At 37.1% G+C, this 18,718-nt stretch overlaps 1 protein-coding gene across 12 annotated transcripts in view; it reads left to right on the forward strand.

The window, feature by feature from the left end:
* TCF12 (transcription factor 12) overlaps positions 1-18,718 on the forward strand; it is a 374,537-nt gene that overhangs the window by 246,934 nt on the left and 108,885 nt on the right. For all 12 annotated transcript variants that reach the window (XM_063716671.1, XM_054531552.2, XM_063716673.1 and 9 more), the window contains one exon: positions 4,712-4,776. In XM_063716671.1, coding sequence (XP_063572741.1) covers positions 4,712-4,776 — 65 coding nt within the window. Of the gene's footprint in view, positions 1-4,711; positions 4,777-18,718 lie in introns of those variants that run through there.

The following is an 18,718-nucleotide window of genomic DNA, read 5'->3' on the forward strand; positions in this document are numbered from 1 at the left end:
TCTTTATTTTTATCAATCTCTAAGTGAAATTTAGCATGGCCTTCCCTTTTGAATAAGGATAGCAAAATAGTCCAGACAGTACCTACAGTTTTTGTCACAGTACAACAATAGATATTTTCATATCATAATTGTTGCAGATATCTTAAACTATTATTTATGCTTTCAAATTATTATTAGTCCTGCTGCTAAATCTTATTAATGTGTTAATAAATTACAGGAAATGTGAGGTTTTTAAAAGAACATTTTGACAATTACGTGTCACTGTACATTAAAATACTTACATTTTGTTTTGTACATTTATAATCATGATTCTGAGAAGTCCACCCAAGAGGCCCATGCACATATGCACACACCCATACCTATACACACCCACACCCCCGCAACACAAGGGTCTAGTAAAAACCCTGTTTTAGACTATCCCAGAGAATTCTTTGTAATAATTTTTTCATAGGTGCTTCAAGGAGAATTAGATATATGTTACATTACTAGTAGTTCTTAAACTGTTTTCAGCTGAAGTTGACTGGTTAAAATTGTGTATACTTCATTTATGTATATTTATGTTAAAAAAAAAAGTTGGTAGAAACCCTTAATACAGTAGCCAGAGATTTTTGTTGTCAGATGCCTGAGATAAAACAAAGATAATGTATATGATTAATTTTAATTCATGAAAATAGTTCTTGTAAAAAGTAATTTTGAAAGAATTAAAAATGAATGCCTCCTAAGTCTTAGACTGAGTATGCATTATTTTATTTCAAGGATACTCAAACTTATAAGTCCTTAAGAAAATAACTAGTTTCTAATAAATGAAAGGTGAGATAAAAACGTATTTACATTTCAAAATCTTAATTTGAATAGATTAAGTATCATTTTGAAAATAAGCTATCAACTTTCATTTCAGAAGAAACTTTTACTTTGTAACATCTTCAGCTTATGTTAAATTAGTTTTCGTTCTCTTTGAATTCAGTGTCCTTTATGAAAGGATAAGGAATTTTAGGAATTTTAATAAGCACAGGAAAGTAAGTTTAAAACTTTAGGTTTTTTAAAATGATCTGTCATATGGGTAGCCTCGACACAGATAATTAAGATTGTATTTAAAAGCTGTACATTATTAAAATCAGCTAATATTCACCTTTAACCTTGTTCCTTTTTCCACTGCAACTTTTTTTTTTTTAAGAGTTCTTACTAGGACATTTGATTCAAAATACAATACAGTATTAACTTATGATTGAGTGTGGTGGCTCACGCCTGTAATCCCAGCACTTTAAGAGGCTGAGGTGGGCAGATCATGGGGTCAGGAGTTCGAGACCAGCCTGGCCAACATAGTGAAACCCCATCTCGACTGAAAATACAAAAATTTGCCGGGTGTGGTGGTATGCCTCTGTAGTCCCAGCTACTTGGGAGGCTGAGGCAGGAGAATCACTCAAACCCAGGAGGTGGAGGTTGCAGTGAGCCGAGACCATGCCATTGCACTCCAGCCTGGGTGACAGAGTGAGACTCCGTCTCAAAAAAAAATAATAAATAAAAAAATGTAGTTCACTAATTTAAAAAAACTCTACACGTGAATAGGATGTTTAAAATTGTTTATTGATATGATACATAATTTTTTTAAAAACCTTAGGAATAGACTAGTATCATTTTCATTAAAGTATACATGTCATGCTGACTAATTGATGTAGAAGTTTTACAACTCTAAATCTGACATCTATTAACCCTTTAGATATGCAAAATAATCCCTGTAATAATAATGCTAGGCCACCATGGTAGCTCATACCTGTAACATCAACACTTTGGAAGGCTGAGGTAGGAGGGTTACTTGAGCCCAGGAGTTTGAGACCAGCCTAGGCCATACTATGAGACCCTGTCTCTACTAAAAATGAAATTTTAAAAAATTAGGCGTGTTGCAAACGCCTATAGTCCCAGGTACTTGGGAGGCTGAGGTGGGAGGATTGCTTGAGCCCAGAAGTTGGAGGCTGCAGTGAGCTATAATTATGTAACTGTGCTCTAGCCTGTGCGACAGAGTGAGACCTTGTCTCAAAGTAAATAAATGAATTAATTAATTCAATAAAACTAGTTACTACAAAATAAAACCATTAAAGGATTGTACACTTGCAATTCTGACATACACAGCCTTCCCTGCATCTAATCAAAATGGATCAGAAATCCTCTTGGAACAAGAAGATGGCAGAGACTGAAGGGAAATGCCAACTTAAAATGACTGGCATAGAAGGAATTACTGAAACTCAGGGAAGGTAATTGTGTTCTTTGGCAGGTCGGGTTTCTAAATAGATAGGGAATTTCAGAGAAAACTTCATTCTTTGCTTTGCAAAAAAACAGAAGATTGTGGGGAGGGGTCTGGTGGAGAGGGCATGACTTAGAGAGACCTTGAGGCTGCTGCTTCAGTCCAGCATATCAAAGCACCATGTTTGGGGGCCTTAGTTAGTTATTGAGCCTCAAAAATACCACATTTGCAAATTCACTTAGTATATTGAATACAAATGAGTGAGTACCCTACTGTTAATTGTTAACGCTGTGTGACTTAACATCCGTTCTCCCTCAAGAACTGGCCCATACTATGGAGTTTTGAACTGTGGGTATATTAGTTCATTCTCACGCTGCTAATAAAGACATAACCCAAGACTGTGTAATTTATAAAGGAAAGAGGTTTAATTGCAATACTCACAGTTCAACATGGCTGGGGAGACCTCAGGAAACTTACAATCATGGCAGAAGGGGAAGCAAAAATGTCCTCCTTCACATGGCAGCGGCAAGAAGTGCCGAGCAAAAGGGGAAAAACCCCTTATAAAATCATCAGATCTTGTGAGAACTCACTATCATAAGAACAGCAGCATGGGGGTAACCGCCTCCATGATTCAGTTACCTCCCACCAGGTCCCTCCCATGACACGTCGGGATTATGGGATCTACAATTCAAGGTGAGATTTGGGTGAGGACACAGCCAAACCGTATCAGTGGGTATAGTCACAATAAGAATTTTTTTTTCTTTTTTTTTTTGTTTTGAGACGAGTCTCACCCTGTCACCCAGGCTGGAGTACAATGGCACGATCTTGGCTGACCACCACCTCCGCCTCCTGGGTTCAAATGATTCTCTTGCCTCAGCTTCTCGAGTAGCTGGGATTACAGGAGCGTGCCACCACACTTGGCTAATTTTTGTATTTTTAGTAGAGATGGGGTTTCACCATTTTGGCCAGGCTGGTCTTGAACTCCTGACTTCAGGTTATCTGCCCGCCTCGGCCTCCCGAAGTGCTGGGATTGCAGGCGTGAGCCACTGCCCTCCGCCACAGCAAGAATTCTTACATGTTGCTGGGAAGAATATAAATGGGCGTGGTGACTTCTGAGAATAGTAAGGCAATCAATGCCTATAAACCTGAAAGTTTGCATCCTTTAATCTACCAGTTTCCCTTCTTTGTGTCTATCCTGAAGGAACGTATGTGTGTGTGTGTCTGTGTGTGTGTGTGTACAGGATGTGCAAGGATATTTATTTCAATATTGCTCATGACAAAAAAATATAAAAACTATCTTTCGGTAGGGAAATATATAAACTGGTTTTATTTGTATAATGGAACATTGTATAGCACTAAAGATGCTCAAACTAGGGATCTGTTATCAACACATAGCTCAAAAACATAATATATGGAAATAGAGGTTTCAAGATAAATACCATGTAATTCCATCTGTTTAAATATATTAAATGCAAACAGTAATGTATATTGTTAGAGAACATGAATATATATTTAAAGAGTACAAAACATACATGGTAATCATGCACATCATTATTATGGTAATGGTTATCCAGAGGTGTGATTTGAGCTATGTCTATACTGTATTAATTTTTTTTTTTTTTGAGGCGGAATCTTGTTCTGTCACCCAGGCTAGAGTGCAGTGTTGCAATCTCGGCTCACTACAACCTCCGCCTCCTGGGTTCAAGTGATTCTCCTGCCTCAGCCTCCTGAGTAGCTGGGACTACAGGCGCGTACCACTATGCCTGGCTAATTTTTTGTATTTTTAGTAGAGATAGGGTTTCACCTTGTTAGCCAGGATGGTCTTGATCTCCGACCTCGTAATCTGCCCGCCTTCGCCTCCCAAAGTGCTGGGATTACAGGCGTGAGCCACCGTGCCCGGCCCAATACTGTATTAATTTTTGAGAGAGAAAGAAGAGAAGAAGGTTCAGTCTGAAGCAAACATGGGAAAACATTCTAACTAGGGGGTACATGTGTCATATTGTTGGCTATATAAGTGTCTTTTTCATTCTTTTAAATGTGTTTTAAAATACTATACATTGAAAGTAAAGTATTTACATGCTACTTTATATAGCTCAAGTGATCCTCCCACCTCAGCCTCCTGAGTAGCTGGGAATACAGGCATATATCACCATGCTAATTTTTTATTTTTTGTAGAGACAGGCTTCACTATTGCCCACGCTAGTCTTGAGCTACTGGACTAAAGCAGTCCTCCCACCTCAGCCTCCCAAAGTGCTGAGATTACAGACATGAGTCACTACATCCTGCCCAGAATTTGACTCAGACTGACTGAAATGATAGCAAGTTTTTACAAATTATTGGATTGTGTCCTCTTATTTCTAATTTGTTCTTTCTATTTTAAAACTGCAATAAATTAGCATGAATAGCCTAGAAGTTTGATTGTCTGTCAATAAATGAGGGGTTTTATATAAAGTTAATTTCTTTGTTTTATAGGAAAAACATCAGAGAGAGGCTCATTTTCCCTGTACAGCAGAGATACTGGATTACCAGGCTGTCAAGTAAGTTTAATGATTAAAAAAAGCAATGAGATGGTTTTTAAACACCTAAATAAAGGCTCTATTAATAGATGAGATAGAAATTATCCAATTTATTTCACTACTGTTTGTTTAATTTGTAACTAAGTGTTGTTTTTTTGCTCCCTTTGCTTAAAATTGTTTCAGTTCCCCAGTTTACCAGGCTGTCTTTATCATCAAAGATTTTCATAACCCACCTCCATTTTAACTGGAAACAAAGCTACCACTTTCCAAAATGCCTGTCATTTCTGAGAAATTTTTTTGCATGTTTTCTCACAGAAAACATAATTGGTACATAAGGAATATATGATTGATCTGCATAGCTTAAATATACTGTAATGTCAAACTGATCATTAATATTGGAAGTATTTTGTTTTCAATCCTGCATCTAACCAATTTTTAGGCTTCACACCCTCCCTGACTTGGAATCTTTGTTTCAACTCTCCCACCTTCTCTAGCATTTTGTGCTTCTGCTAGTGGGCATCTTTTCTGCCTTTTTCCTCATATCTTTAGACTGAGAATCCTGAACACACAGTTCACCTGCAGATTCCCATCAGAATCAAGCCAAAAATAATAGAAAGGAAAGGCAGAACATATTAAATTTGTTTTCTGCCATCTGCATGCTCTACATGAGGGCCCACCCTAATTTCAGGCATGGGCATATGAGCCAGTTTTAACTGCCATGCTAATAATACTCCATTTAATATATATTTCATAATTGTGCCTCTAAGAGAGTTTTACATAACATCCTGTTTTGTGATATGCCTTCCCAGTATAAAATAATGTATTATAGTAGGCTGGCCATGGTGGCTCACGCCTGTAATCCCAATACTTCGGGAGACTGAGGTGGGAGAATCACTTGAGCTCAAGAGTTTGAGACCAACCTGGGCAACATAGTGAGACCTTGTCTGTACTTAAAATGTAAAAATCAGCCAGGTGTAGTGGTGCATGCCTGTAGTCTCAGCTGCTTGGGAGGCTGAGGCAGGAGGATCACTTGAGCCCAGGAGTTGAAGGCTGCAGTGACACATGATTGCACCACTGCTTTCCAACCAGGGTGACAGTGAGACTCTGTCTCAAAAAGAGAGAGAGAGAGAGAGAAAGGGAGGGAGGGAGGAAGGGAAGAGAAGGAAGGGAGAAGGAAAGGAAGAAAGAGAGAGAGAAAATAAATATATTGTAAAAATTCAGGATCATATATTCCCATGTCCTTAATGGCAAATAGGCATGGTCTGAGTAAGTGATTTGTTAAATATCATAGAGTTGGGGGTAGTTACTGGACCAACACTCAGATTTCTTGGCTTCAGACCAAGCAGTCTTACTCTATTTTCATCCAAGTGATTTTTTAAAGTTTTAGTGTTGTTAATGATTGCTCTATTTTCCATCTATGGTTAGCTTTATTTTATTCTAGTCATTTAAATATATATAGATTAGCATTGTGTCATAGCCAGTATTTTGCCTTACCAGCTCTTACTAGCTCACAAGAGCCGAATCTGTTAAACTTCTAGGAATTTAGCAAGTGTGGTTGACATCACACTGATATCTTAAAATTGGCTATCATGAGCTGGGCACTGTGGTTTATACCTGTAGTCCCAGCTACTTGGAAAGCCAAAGCAGAAGGATCACTTCAGCTCAGTAGTACAAGTCCAGCCTGGGCAATGTAGCCAGATTGCATCTCTTAAAAAAATAAATAAAAACAAACAAAACAATGGCCATCAAGGAAGTATTTACACTGCACTGTGGAAATTCAAAAATACTACAATTCAGGGCTTCCATTTTTTTAAACAGTTATTAAACATTTACCAGCATACCGCTCATGCCTAGTTAAAAATTGCAGAGAACCAAAGAATATAAGTGCTTATTCAGATCACAGTAAAAAATAGAAAAGCAGCACTTGAACATCTAGCTCCCATTAAGGTATCTTTCTGACCTTTTTCAAAGGTAACAGTGCTTTAAGGCCAACCAAGATATACAATTTATTCTGTATAGTTTTAGCAATATCCATTGATGAAAACCAAAATACCCTCTTTTTTGGTCCATATCAAATGTGGATTGGTGATTGTAATATTTCTGCAATTCATAATTGATATCAGACCTCATTCTTTTTTATGATACAAGTTACTGTTTGAATTTCATAGTCTGAATTTTAGTTCATAAATGACTTGGACTGGAGGCTGTGGATCTCATTTCTGATCTTGGCTATAGTACTCATTTTGACAGTTTTGTAGGCCACCTAACCATCACACTTCTGAATCTCATCAGAGTACAACAAAATTTGAAAAACTAAGTTGTGGCCGGGCGCGGTGGCTTACACCTGTAATCCCAGCACTTTGGGAGGCCAAGGCGGGCAGATTGCCTGAGGTCTGGAGTTCGAGACCAGCCTGGCCAGCATGGTGAAACCACATCTCTACTAAGCATACAAAAATTAGCCGGGCGTGGTGGCAGGCTTCTGTAATCCCAGCAACTCGGGAAGCTGAGGTGGGAGAATCGCTGGAATCCAGGAGGCGGAGGTTGCAGTGAGCTGAGATTGCACCATTGCGCTCCAGCCTGGGCAACAGAGGGAGATTCTGTCTTATAAATAAATAAATAACCAAACTAAGTTACATCATTTGGACAATGAATGATTGATAAAAGTAACTACAAAGAATCCTGTAGGTTTAAGCTTATAAGCTGTGCAAACTGCCTCTGTGACATATCATTAAGCTAACTTGTCTGCCACCCTGATTTAGGGCCTTAAAAGTCTTTTCATCTTCATCTTAAATCTAAGATAGCAGCTTAGTTAGGCAGTATTGAATCTTATATGTATTCTCATACTATAAGAATACCTCATAACCATACAAATTTGTTTACTTATCAGATATATGAAAGTGCTTTTCTCAGTTCCTGATCATACAGTAGAAGGTCAGTAAATATCAGTTGAGGGGGGTAAGACAGAAGGTTTAGAGTCAAGAGACCTAGGTTCAAGTCCCATGTCTGCACTGATTTCTATCTGAAAGATAGGATTAGCCGTTTCTGCTTCTACCTCCTTAGTAGATCTCTGAAGGTTAAACTGTATGGGCTTATGAAAACATTTCGAAAAATAAATAAATAATTTTATTAAAGTTCTCAATTCATGTAACCCACATAACAAAAGATATTTTGGATCTTTAATATTATTTTTAAGAGATCTAAATGTTTGAGAGCCACTGGTCTAATGTTAACATTACTGCTAAACTTGAGGGGGGAGAAAACACTATTGTAAGCTTTTTGAGACCACAGCTAAGTCTAATAAATCATACTTCATGCTTATATTAATGTTTTTATTATGTTCAAATGTTTTCACTTACGTATTTATACCCTCTTGGCAAAGGTATTGCTGTTTAGTTAGAGTCAGCAATAAGTTCTGTTAATGTAATTGTCCAGTTTTGCAAAGGTGAATCTTAACAGTTTTTACCAAGGATTAATGTGCATTTGTACCACATTTAATTCTCATATCAAAAGACATTTATTTTAAACCTAAATGTGTAGCGCTCTAATAACATTTGCTACCATTTGCTGAGCACTAACTGAACCAGCCATTGAACTTAACGTAATCACATTGAATTCTTTTAACAACAACTCATTTTGCAGATTAGTAAACAGAGGTTCTCCTAAGGTATTATGCTTAAGGGTACATATCTAGCAAGTGGTAAACTTAAACTCATGCTTGAGTGTTTTGACTATATGACTATACTTCAGCATAGGAATCCATCAGATTTCAACTCCGTGCCCTTATTACCTTCCTTCATTTTTATTTGTTTGAGAAGGAGACAGTGAATTAAATTTTTTTTTTTTTTTTTTTTTTTGAGGCAGGATTTCACTCTGTCACCCAGGCTGGAGTACAGTAGCGCTCACAAGACCTCCTGGGCTCAAGGGATATAAGGTTTAGAGTCAAGAGACCTAGGTTCAAGTCTCGTCTCTGCATTGATTTCTTCATCTGAAAGATAAGCAGTTTCTGCTTCCACCTGTGTAGTAGGTCTCTGAAAGTTAAAGTGTATGGGCTTGTGAAAACATTTCAAAAAATAAATACATAATATTAAATTTCTAAATTCAAGTGGCCCACATAACAAAAGGTAATTTGGGTCTTCATATACCTCTCTGAGTAGCTGGGAATACAGGCATGCAGCCGCCATGCCCTGCTAATTTTAAATATATATATATAAATTTTTTTTTTTTTAGCGATGGGGTCTCACTGTGTTGCCCAGGCTGGTCTCAAATTCCTAGGCTCAAGCAATTTTCCTGCCTCATCCTGACAAAGTGCCGTGATTACAAACAAGAGCCACCACTCGCAGAGGGAATTTAAATTTTTAACAAATGTCTAGGTGATTTTGATTCACATGGACTAGAGTTCATGCTTTAAGAAACCCAACTCCTCTGTATATGCCAACTCCTCTGTATAAGCCAATAGGAGTTATCCTTAGAGGAAACTATATGATTACTGTTTAGCAAACAGTTTATAAACATTTTGGAGAGATCAGGAAGGCCTATGGAAAAGAGAAGAACAAGGCTACTAGAATGTTTGATACAAAATAACAATATTGCTATATACAAGATTTAAAGATATTCAAATGAGAGAAAGATGCCTTTTTTTTAAGAATTCATAGAAGCAGTTCGTGAGCCCCAGAGAGGAAGCCCAAAATTCAGCAGAGTGGAAAGATTATTCTGCAGCAAGGATAAACTATTCAAAGGAAAACATGTATTCCAGACAGTATTTATTATAATGAGTCAGAGGAGGGACAAAAAATACACTTTAACTAACTGGCTGCCATTTTGTCTTACCTATTCACAAGCGACAAAAAAAATCCAAGGAAATATAAATAGTGACTCCAAAATTATACCCAAACACCACATTAAAACCATTTTTCTTCAACAGAATCCCCCAAGGAGCATTAACTCTGCTATTAATGTACATAAAATGCTGCTGACATACTGCAAAATTCAGACTAATTTAATAATGCCTGATGGGCCTTACTTCATGTTAAGATGATGTAATAATATGTTGCTAAATGAGTGTCCTCATATTACATTCACAGCAATCACATTAACTGATGAGCCATTAAAAGGAAACTCATGTGGCACTATTACTGGAAACACTGATAGATCTTTCTGCAATTAAATTTTTTTATTGATCAAACACAGAGCATAGAAGCCAGTGTCTTTATTAATAATAGGTATATCACTTTAAAAACTACCACAGTTAAGTGAAAAATCCTTTTATCAGTATAACAAAGTTTTTCATTTATATCTCTTAAGCAAGTATTTATTCAAGTAGTTTGATAAGTTTTTCTCTAAGTGTTTAAATGTAGAAGATGGCAGGGTCTTGGTTTTTTTCAGAAAGTGTGAAGTTTCATCTGAGTTCAGATATTATACGCTTGAGAAAATGACAACTTTAAAAACTGTACCTTACTTAACTCTTAGTTGTTTGGAGATAAGCTTATACCATTTGGTTTTTCCTTGTTCTTTTTTCCTGTTATACCCAATCTCATATACAGACATTTATAATAGTGAAATAATAAAAGAGTTGATACATCAGAAAGACATAACAATGACATATGTGTATACATCTAATAAGAAAGCTTCAAAACGAAGCAAAACAAAAATTGATAGAATTAAACAGAGATAAACAAATTGACAATCATACTTGAAAAATTGAATACTTCTGTCTTAGCAGTTTGCAGAATAACTAGACAAAAAACTTAGTAAAGATGTAGAACAAAATTAACTATCGACAGCCTTGACCTAAATGATATGTATAGAACTCTGCATACAACAACTGAAGAAGATAAATTCCTTTTAGAGGCACACATTACACTAACAGGCTGGAATCATATGCTGGTCCATAAAACTAGTGTCAGTAAATTGGAAAGGTTTGAAACCATACAAAGTATGTTCTCTGAACACAAAAGACTTAAATAAGAAGTCTGATGAGAACTCAGGGACACAAAGAAGGCAACTATAGACACGTGGGTCTCCTTGAAGGCAGAGGGTGGGAGGAGGGAGAGGATCAGAAAAAATAACTATTGGGTGCTAGGCTTACTTCTTGGGTGATGAAATAACCTGTAGAACAAACCTCCCCGACACGAGTTTACCTATATAACAAGGCTGAACATGTACCTCTGAATCTAAAATACAAGTTTAGTAAAAAGCAAAGTTGTATTAGAAGTCAGTAAGACTGGGTGTGGTGACTCATGCCTGTAACCCCAGCCCTTTGGAAGGCCGATTCAGGAGGATCACTTGAACCCAGGAGTTCAAGACCAGACTGAGCAGCATAGTTAGACTCTGTCTCTATTAAAATTAAAAAGAAAAAAAAAAAACTAGTTGGGTGTGGTGGCAGGAGGCTGAGGCGGGAGGATTGCTTGAGCCCAGGAGTTCGAGGCTGCAGTGCGCTGTTATTGCACTGCTGCACTCCAGCCTGGGCAACAGAGCAAGACCCTCTCTCAAAAACCAATGTCAGTAAGATATCTAGAAAAACACCAGATGTTCAGAAGTTCAGCAACCTGTTTAAATGACCCATCGTTTTAAAAAGAAACCACAGGAAATTCAGAAGATATTTCTAACTGAATAATGATGAAAATGTGATATAACAAAATGTGTTGGTGCATCTAAACCAGTGCCTTGAAGGAAAGTATACTTTTGAAAGCTTGTATTAGAAAAGATGTACAGTGAATGACCAAGGTTCTGCCCTAAGAACTTAGCTAGAAAAAGAAACACAAAGTAAACCCAAAATAAATAGAAAGAAGGAAATACTACAAATAAGAGCAGAAATCAATGTAACAGAAAAAACTAACAAAACCAAAATTTGGCTATTTGAAATAAATGATAAGGTTAACCCCCAGCTAGACCAGTTAACACAAGGGGAAGGAGAAGAGAACAAGAACACAAATTACCAGTATCAGGAATGAAAGAGAGGTTACTGCTATGAATCATATATACATTAAGAATATAATAAATATTATAACTTAGTAAATTTGACAACTTAGATTAAATAAATGAATTTCTTGAAAAATACTTAACCAAAGGAGACAAATAGAAACAAAATCTGAATACATCTGTATCTTTTTTTCTTTTTTTTTTTTTGAGACAGAGTCTCACTCTGTCGCCCATGCTGGAGTGAAGTGGTGCTATCTCGGCTCACTACATCCTCTGCCTCCCAGGTTCGAGCGATTCTCCTGCCTTAGCCTCCTGAGTAGCTGGGACTACAGGTGCCTGCCACCACGCCCAGCTAATTTTTGTATTTTTAGTAGAGACGGGATTTCACCATATTGGCCAGGCGGGTCTCAAACCCCTGACCTTGTGATCCCCCCACCTCGGCCTCTCAAAGTGCTGGAATTACAGGCGTGAGCCGCTGCACCTGGCCTATATGTCTATTAATGAAAGTAAATTCATACCAAAAACCTTCCCACAAAGAAAGCATAAGGGTCATATCGCTTCTTTCAAAATGATTAATTCTTTCAGATGCTTAGGAAAAAAATAATACCAATTTTATACAAGTTAGTTTAGAAAACAGAGGAGGAGTGAACATTTCTCAGCTCTTTTTATCAGGTGAGCAACATCCCAGTAATACTCAAACAACACGTGTGGTTTGTACCAGAAGTGAAAGTTTGGTTTAAGATTTGAAAATCCATGTATTTAGTTCACTACATTATAACAGAATCAAGAAGAAAAACAATACGATAATTTCCATAGATACAGAAAAGATATTTGACAAAATTGAATACTCATGATAAAACCTCTCAGCAAGCTAATAGAAGGTAGCTTCCTCAATTTGATAAAAGACAAACATGAAAAAAGTCTATGGCTAACAGAATACTTAGTGATGAAAGACTAAATGCTTCCCACCTAATGTCAGCACCAAGGTAATAATTTTTGTTCTCATCATTTTATGTTTTGGCCAGTGTATGAGGACAAGAAATAAGGTTATAGAAATTGAAAAGGAATAAGTTGAATTTGCTGATGATGTGTTTGTGTATGTAGGAAATCCTAAGGAATCATCAAGAAAACTTCTAAAACTAAATAGTACTTTTAGCTATATCACAGGATACAAAGTCAATCTAAAAAATTAATTGTATTTCTGTACACTATCAGTGAAAATTAGAAAATAAAATTAACAGAATAGTACTGCTTATAGTAGTATCCAAAAGCGTGAAATACTGAGGGAAGAATGTAACAGAAGATGGCAAAGCTTCAACAGTGAAAACTCAAACATCTGTTGGAAGGTTTACTGTCACTTAGATGTTAGTTCTTCCTAAATTGGGTTATAGATTTCAAGGCCAGCCTGGGCAACATAGCAAGACCCTGTCTCTTTATGGGAAGAAAACAAAACAAAAACTAAAAGACTTCTGCTTATCAAAAGACATAGGTTAAAAATAAATAAATCGGTAAGCCACAGTCTAGAAGTCCAGTATTTGCAAAACATATTTAACAAAGGACTGATATCCAGGATATATAAAGCATTCCAGGCTGAGGCAGGAGGATTGTTTGAGGCCAGGAGTTCAAATTGCCTGGGCAACTTAGCAAGATTCGCATCTCTACAAAAAAATTTAAAAATTAACTGCAGGTGGTGGTGTGCACCTGTAGTCCTAGCTACTCAGGAAGCTGATCACTCAAGTGATTGAGGGGTATCACTTGAGCCCAGGAGTTTGAGGTTACAGTGAGCTATGATCATGCTGCTTCACTCCAGCCTGGGTGACAGAACAAGATCTTGTCTCTTAAAAAAAAGAATTCCTACAACTCTGTAAGGTTACCTAAGGCTTCTACAGTTTTTCTCTTCATGACAGGAGGTTTAAGTACAGTGAATTAACAAGTTTCCAGTCCCTTCTAGACTTATGTTCTATGGTAATGTCAAGAACAAGATCACTTCCACTTTGTAACATGATTACACTGGGCTGCTGTTTCCCCAACAGGATTAATTAAAACTAGTTGTTTTAAACAGCAATTTTGATCTTTGTTTATGTAACAACAAACCTAATAGTAGCCTCAGTCTTGGGCAGAATTATTAGAAACATAATATTTAGAACAAGAAAGTTGATACTGTATTCTATTCTGAGCAAACCTGTTTCAGAACAGGCATAAGTAAACCAACTCATTCAGAGAACTAAGAAGTTAGTTACTCAGGTAACATGAAGAGCATCTTTTAAGTGTTTGAAGCATAATTCGACTTTTCTATAACTTTGAAGGTTAAAAAGTTGGACAATACGTAGAAATTAAGCATTCTAGATTTCAGCTTAATTTTAAAAAGAAATATTGTCATGTGTTGAGCTGTTAACGGCGTAGAATATTAAACCTTGGTAGATAAATGACTTTCCTCTCACTGGATGTTTCCAAGCAGAGGGTAGACATCCACTTTACTGGTATTTTATAATAGATTACAGTACCTATTGTTTGATTGAAATAAAAGACCTTAAAAGGGGCATGGTGTTGCATGCCTGTATTCCCACTCCTCTGGAGGCTGAGGCAGGAGGATTGTTTGAGCCCAGGAGTTCAAGGTTACAGTGAGCTATAATTGTACCATTGCACTCCAGCCTAGGTGACAGAATGAAACCCAGTCTCTAAAGAAAAAAAAATAGAAGACCTTAAAATATTCCTCAATTCCATGAGCTCTCTAGTTACAAGTAAAAGGCTTTCCAAATGGTGTTGATGATCCATCTGAGGTTGGTGACCGGAAATTACTGTTGACACTAACCTGTGTGATTGTGTATGTGCTTCAACTTTTATTCTAATACTACCCAGCAAACTACATGTATAAGCACAGACAGCAAATGGTTGAATCAATATAGTGATCAGGATTGCAGGCCAGTTAGCTAGGTTAACAATGATGATACTACATAATAACTAGCATGTATCAGTCACTTGACCCTATAAGCATAATTTCATTTGGTCCCTGCAGTACTGTGGTGATATTGTTGCTGCTGTTGCATCTGTTGTTATTATTCCTCCCATTTGATAGCTGAGGAACCTGAAGCCGCAAGAAGTTATATAATTCACCCAAGATTTCATAGCTGGTAAATATTATAAGGATAGGAGAATTGATGTAGTGATAAGAGAATGGTTGAAGTAATAGACCAGGTTTCAAAGGAAGGAAATGAAGCCGTGATTAAACTTTGTGACTGGAAAAAAGGTCAAGATATTGGTTGTTATGCAGTGAAAGAACAGGTGCAGTAAGTAATAAGGGAATGATGGGACTATAAGAACAGGAGGTTATGTCAAAGAGTTGAATATTGGACTTACAGATTTCACAAGTCAAGTGGTTTCCAGGGCTAACAATCTAGTCCTCCTTTGGGGAGTAGATTGGTGATTTAAGGAATTGTTGGAGTCACGAAGATTAAGAAGACGTAAGACTAGCTCTTGGATTGATGTGGAAGCTATCCAGAGATGATTGACTCATTAAGGTAGCATGTGAAAGGGACATACATGCACACTAGTTGGCACACAGTAGGCATTGAGAAAATGTTGTTTGAATCTGAACCATGTGATCTAGGAAAGAGTATATAAGTAAGGCTAACAAGCCATCAGCTGCCTGCAGAGTGATGTGCGTTTTGTGGGTTGTTTGGAACATAGGTAAATAAATTGTTTCGTGGAAAGAAAGTCTGATCTTGGAGTATCAGGCAATAGACACTTTTTTTTTTTTTTTTTTTTTTTTTTGAGATGGGGTCTTGCTCTTGTCACCCAGGCTGGAGTACAATGGCATGATCTCGGCTGCCTGCAACCTCTGCCTCCCAGGTTCAAGCAGTTCTTCTGCGACAGCCTCCTGAGTAGCTCGGATTACAGGTGCCCCCCATCACACCCGGATAACTTTTTGTATTTTCGATAGAGACAGGGTTTCACCATGTTGGCCAGGCTGCTCTTGAACTCCTGACCTCAGGTGATCCACCTGCCTCAGCCTCCCAAAGTGTTGGGATTACAGGCATGAGCCACCGTGCCCGGTCAATAGACACTTTTAATGTCCTATTTTTGTTAAAAGGCCAGAGAGAGAGAGTTGGATTATGCAGGGCCTACTTGGAAAAAACTTCATTCATTCTTTCTTTTATTTTTATTTTATTTACTTATTGATTTATTTTGTGAAACAGGATCTCGCTCTGTCACCCAGGGCGGAGTGCAGTGGCGTGATCACAGCTCACTGCAGCCTCGACCTCCCAGGTTTGGGTAATTCACTGCAGCCTCCTGGGACTACAGGCATGTGCCACCACAGTCGGCTAATTTTTATATTTTTTAGGTAGAGATGGGGTTTTGCCATGTTGCCCAGGCTGCATTCATTGTTTCTTTGTTTCTGTTCTCTCCATGAAAATTGATGGTTATACTTTTGATGATACTTAGGGCTCTTTGGAAGCAGTTTCAGAAAGTCCGTTTATTCTTTCGTAAACTTATTTCAGGAGAAAAAAGCCTATTAAATAATGGGTAGAGATTTGATGCCATCTCAAAACAGAAAAAAGAGGTGACTACATACTGGCTATTACATGATAAGGGATTATTGTCAATTTTGGAGCATGTAACAAGGGGTAGGAGATGGCAGAACAAATGAAGCAGGAACAACAGAATGTTGACAGCTGTCAAAGCTGGGTGATAGGTACATGAAGGTTAATTGTACTTTTTTTTCCTACTTTTATGTATATGAAATGTTCTAAACTAAGAAGTTTAATGTTTTGAAGACGTCCAGTATGTAATGTTTCATTTTATAAAGTATTGCATGCCTAACTATATGCCTAATGCTATATTGGGTTTTTTTACTCTTAATTATACTTACGAAAATACAAGGAATTGAGAAGAGGGGATACTTAGTTGCTCCATGTTAAAGCTAGTATTAAAGAGAAAAAGAGTGGCTTCAAGGTATTAGAACTCTTCTGAAAATAGTAGTGCTACATAATACCATTTCCACGAATACCAAAGAGAAATAAGATTTCATCTCCTATTCTTCTAATATTAGTACCTCACACAGCTGGCTTCTTTGTATTCATTAAAGAAAAGGCGCAAAGGCATACTGGTAACACATAGGAAAACATTCAGTTAGCCCTTTTTAATAAGAGAGTTATAAATTCAGACATTCAGAAAAACTACTCACTTTGAAGTGAGTGTGCTTAGAGTATGCTCACTACTAACCTCACAAGACTGCTTTCAAAAAATCCCCTATAGCATTTTTGGAAGTTGGACTTTTTATGGAAGCCTATACATTCCTAAAGCAAAGTCATTCTTACTCCATATTTGTAATTATTTAAATATTGCATATATTAAAATGACGTTTAGCTTGTTCTCTTCATATTTCTTTTATTTCTAAGAAGTCTGTCTGTATTGATCTACATCCCGATCTCTCTACTGTGATATCTTCTCATTGGCTGATAAAAGATTTGGGAGGGAAGTTGAGAAAAAAAAAAAAATTAGTGAAAAAGAAAAATTAAGATGGTAAAATTTCCTATTGCGACTAATAATTAAAGAAGATTAGGAAACTGAAACTTTGTCACGTTTTAGCACTGTAATATTACATGCGTAGTTTATTTTCTTTTTTTGAGCTAGAAAGATTGGGCTGATTGACTGGGCACGGGACTCATCCCAGCACTTCGGGAGGCTGAGGTGGGCAGATCAATAGGTCAGGAGTTCAAGACCAGCCTGGCCAGCATAGTGAAACCCCATCTCTACTAGAAATACAAAAAAAATTAGTCAAGCATGAAGGTGCACACCTGTAGTCCCCGCTACTTGGGAGGCTGAGACAGGAGAATTGCTTGAACCCAAGAGGAGGAGGCTGCAGTGAGCAGAATTGCTTGAACCTGGGAGGCAGAGGCTGCAGTGAGCCGAGATCGTGCCATTGCACTCCATCCTGGGTGATAGAGCAAGACTCCATCTCAAAAAAAAAAAACTTTTTTTTAAAGATTGGGCTGATTTCGTTGGCAGGATACATTTGATGGATGACTGTCATTATCTTCTCAAACTTGCATGACACTTTAAGTATAGACAATATTTATTAAGTTTTCAAGAGGATATGTTGAGATTATAAAATTTGGGATTTGTAAAAGAACTAATGTAACAGTTGGCTAGTGGTGGCTGGTGGTTTTTTATTGACCTAGGAAAGGATTAGAAGCATCTCAGGTTTTCTTTCACTTTGTTTTTCTGTTTCCCCCCTTCTTCCTCCCCCAAATTAATATATTGTCCAAAGTGTTCGTAATGACTTGGAACTATTCAGGTTGCACAAAGCATTTAATGAAATCTTGTCTTAGACAAAACACTAGAGAGGATCATAATTAATGTCTCATTTTCTGCCAGTTGCTATTGATTACTCATTCAAGATCCCTTTGTTCTCAGAATGATAACTGTAGTTTGCATCACTATCTAATGAGATTCTCAGGATAGAATTCTTTAACAACATGCTGATAATTGCTAACATATCCCTGAAATTTCAATGTAAATGAATTTGCATGATAATACAATTATTTCACAAATGGCGATATTTTCCAAATTTGAAATGTGTTAGTTTTTTTAATCATTTGTAGAAAATTAACAGAAGAGTGACATATTATTAAAGCCCAACATTTATTTTTTGCCCTGAGTTGCCCTCACCCTTCGATTTTGATTTGATTATGACTTGGGGTGAGAGACGACTTTATCATTCTTGGGTTACTCTGTCATAATCTCTGAAACTTCAAATGGATTTACAGCTAAAACACAGTGATTTTTCGAAATTAGAACAACTGCAAATATGGTAATACTATAATAATTCTGCTCTTAGAACAATTTTGTTTCTTGGTCCCTCGGTGACAAAAGAAACACGTGGTACTATAGCATAAAGAATCTGTGAAATCGTAACAGTTTATGTATTCTGTTATAATTGTGTTTTATACCTTTCTATTCCTTTAATTTCCACATACTCCCTCCCCGAAAAGATAAATCTTTTGAACAGCTGCTTGCCTTTATGTATTTAAAACTGCATACC

Source organism: Pongo abelii, chromosome 16, assembly GCF_028885655.2.
Source record: "Pongo abelii isolate AG06213 chromosome 16, NHGRI_mPonAbe1-v2.0_pri, whole genome shotgun sequence".
In the NCBI taxonomy this organism is placed as follows: domain Eukaryota; kingdom Metazoa; phylum Chordata; class Mammalia; order Primates; family Hominidae; genus Pongo; species Pongo abelii.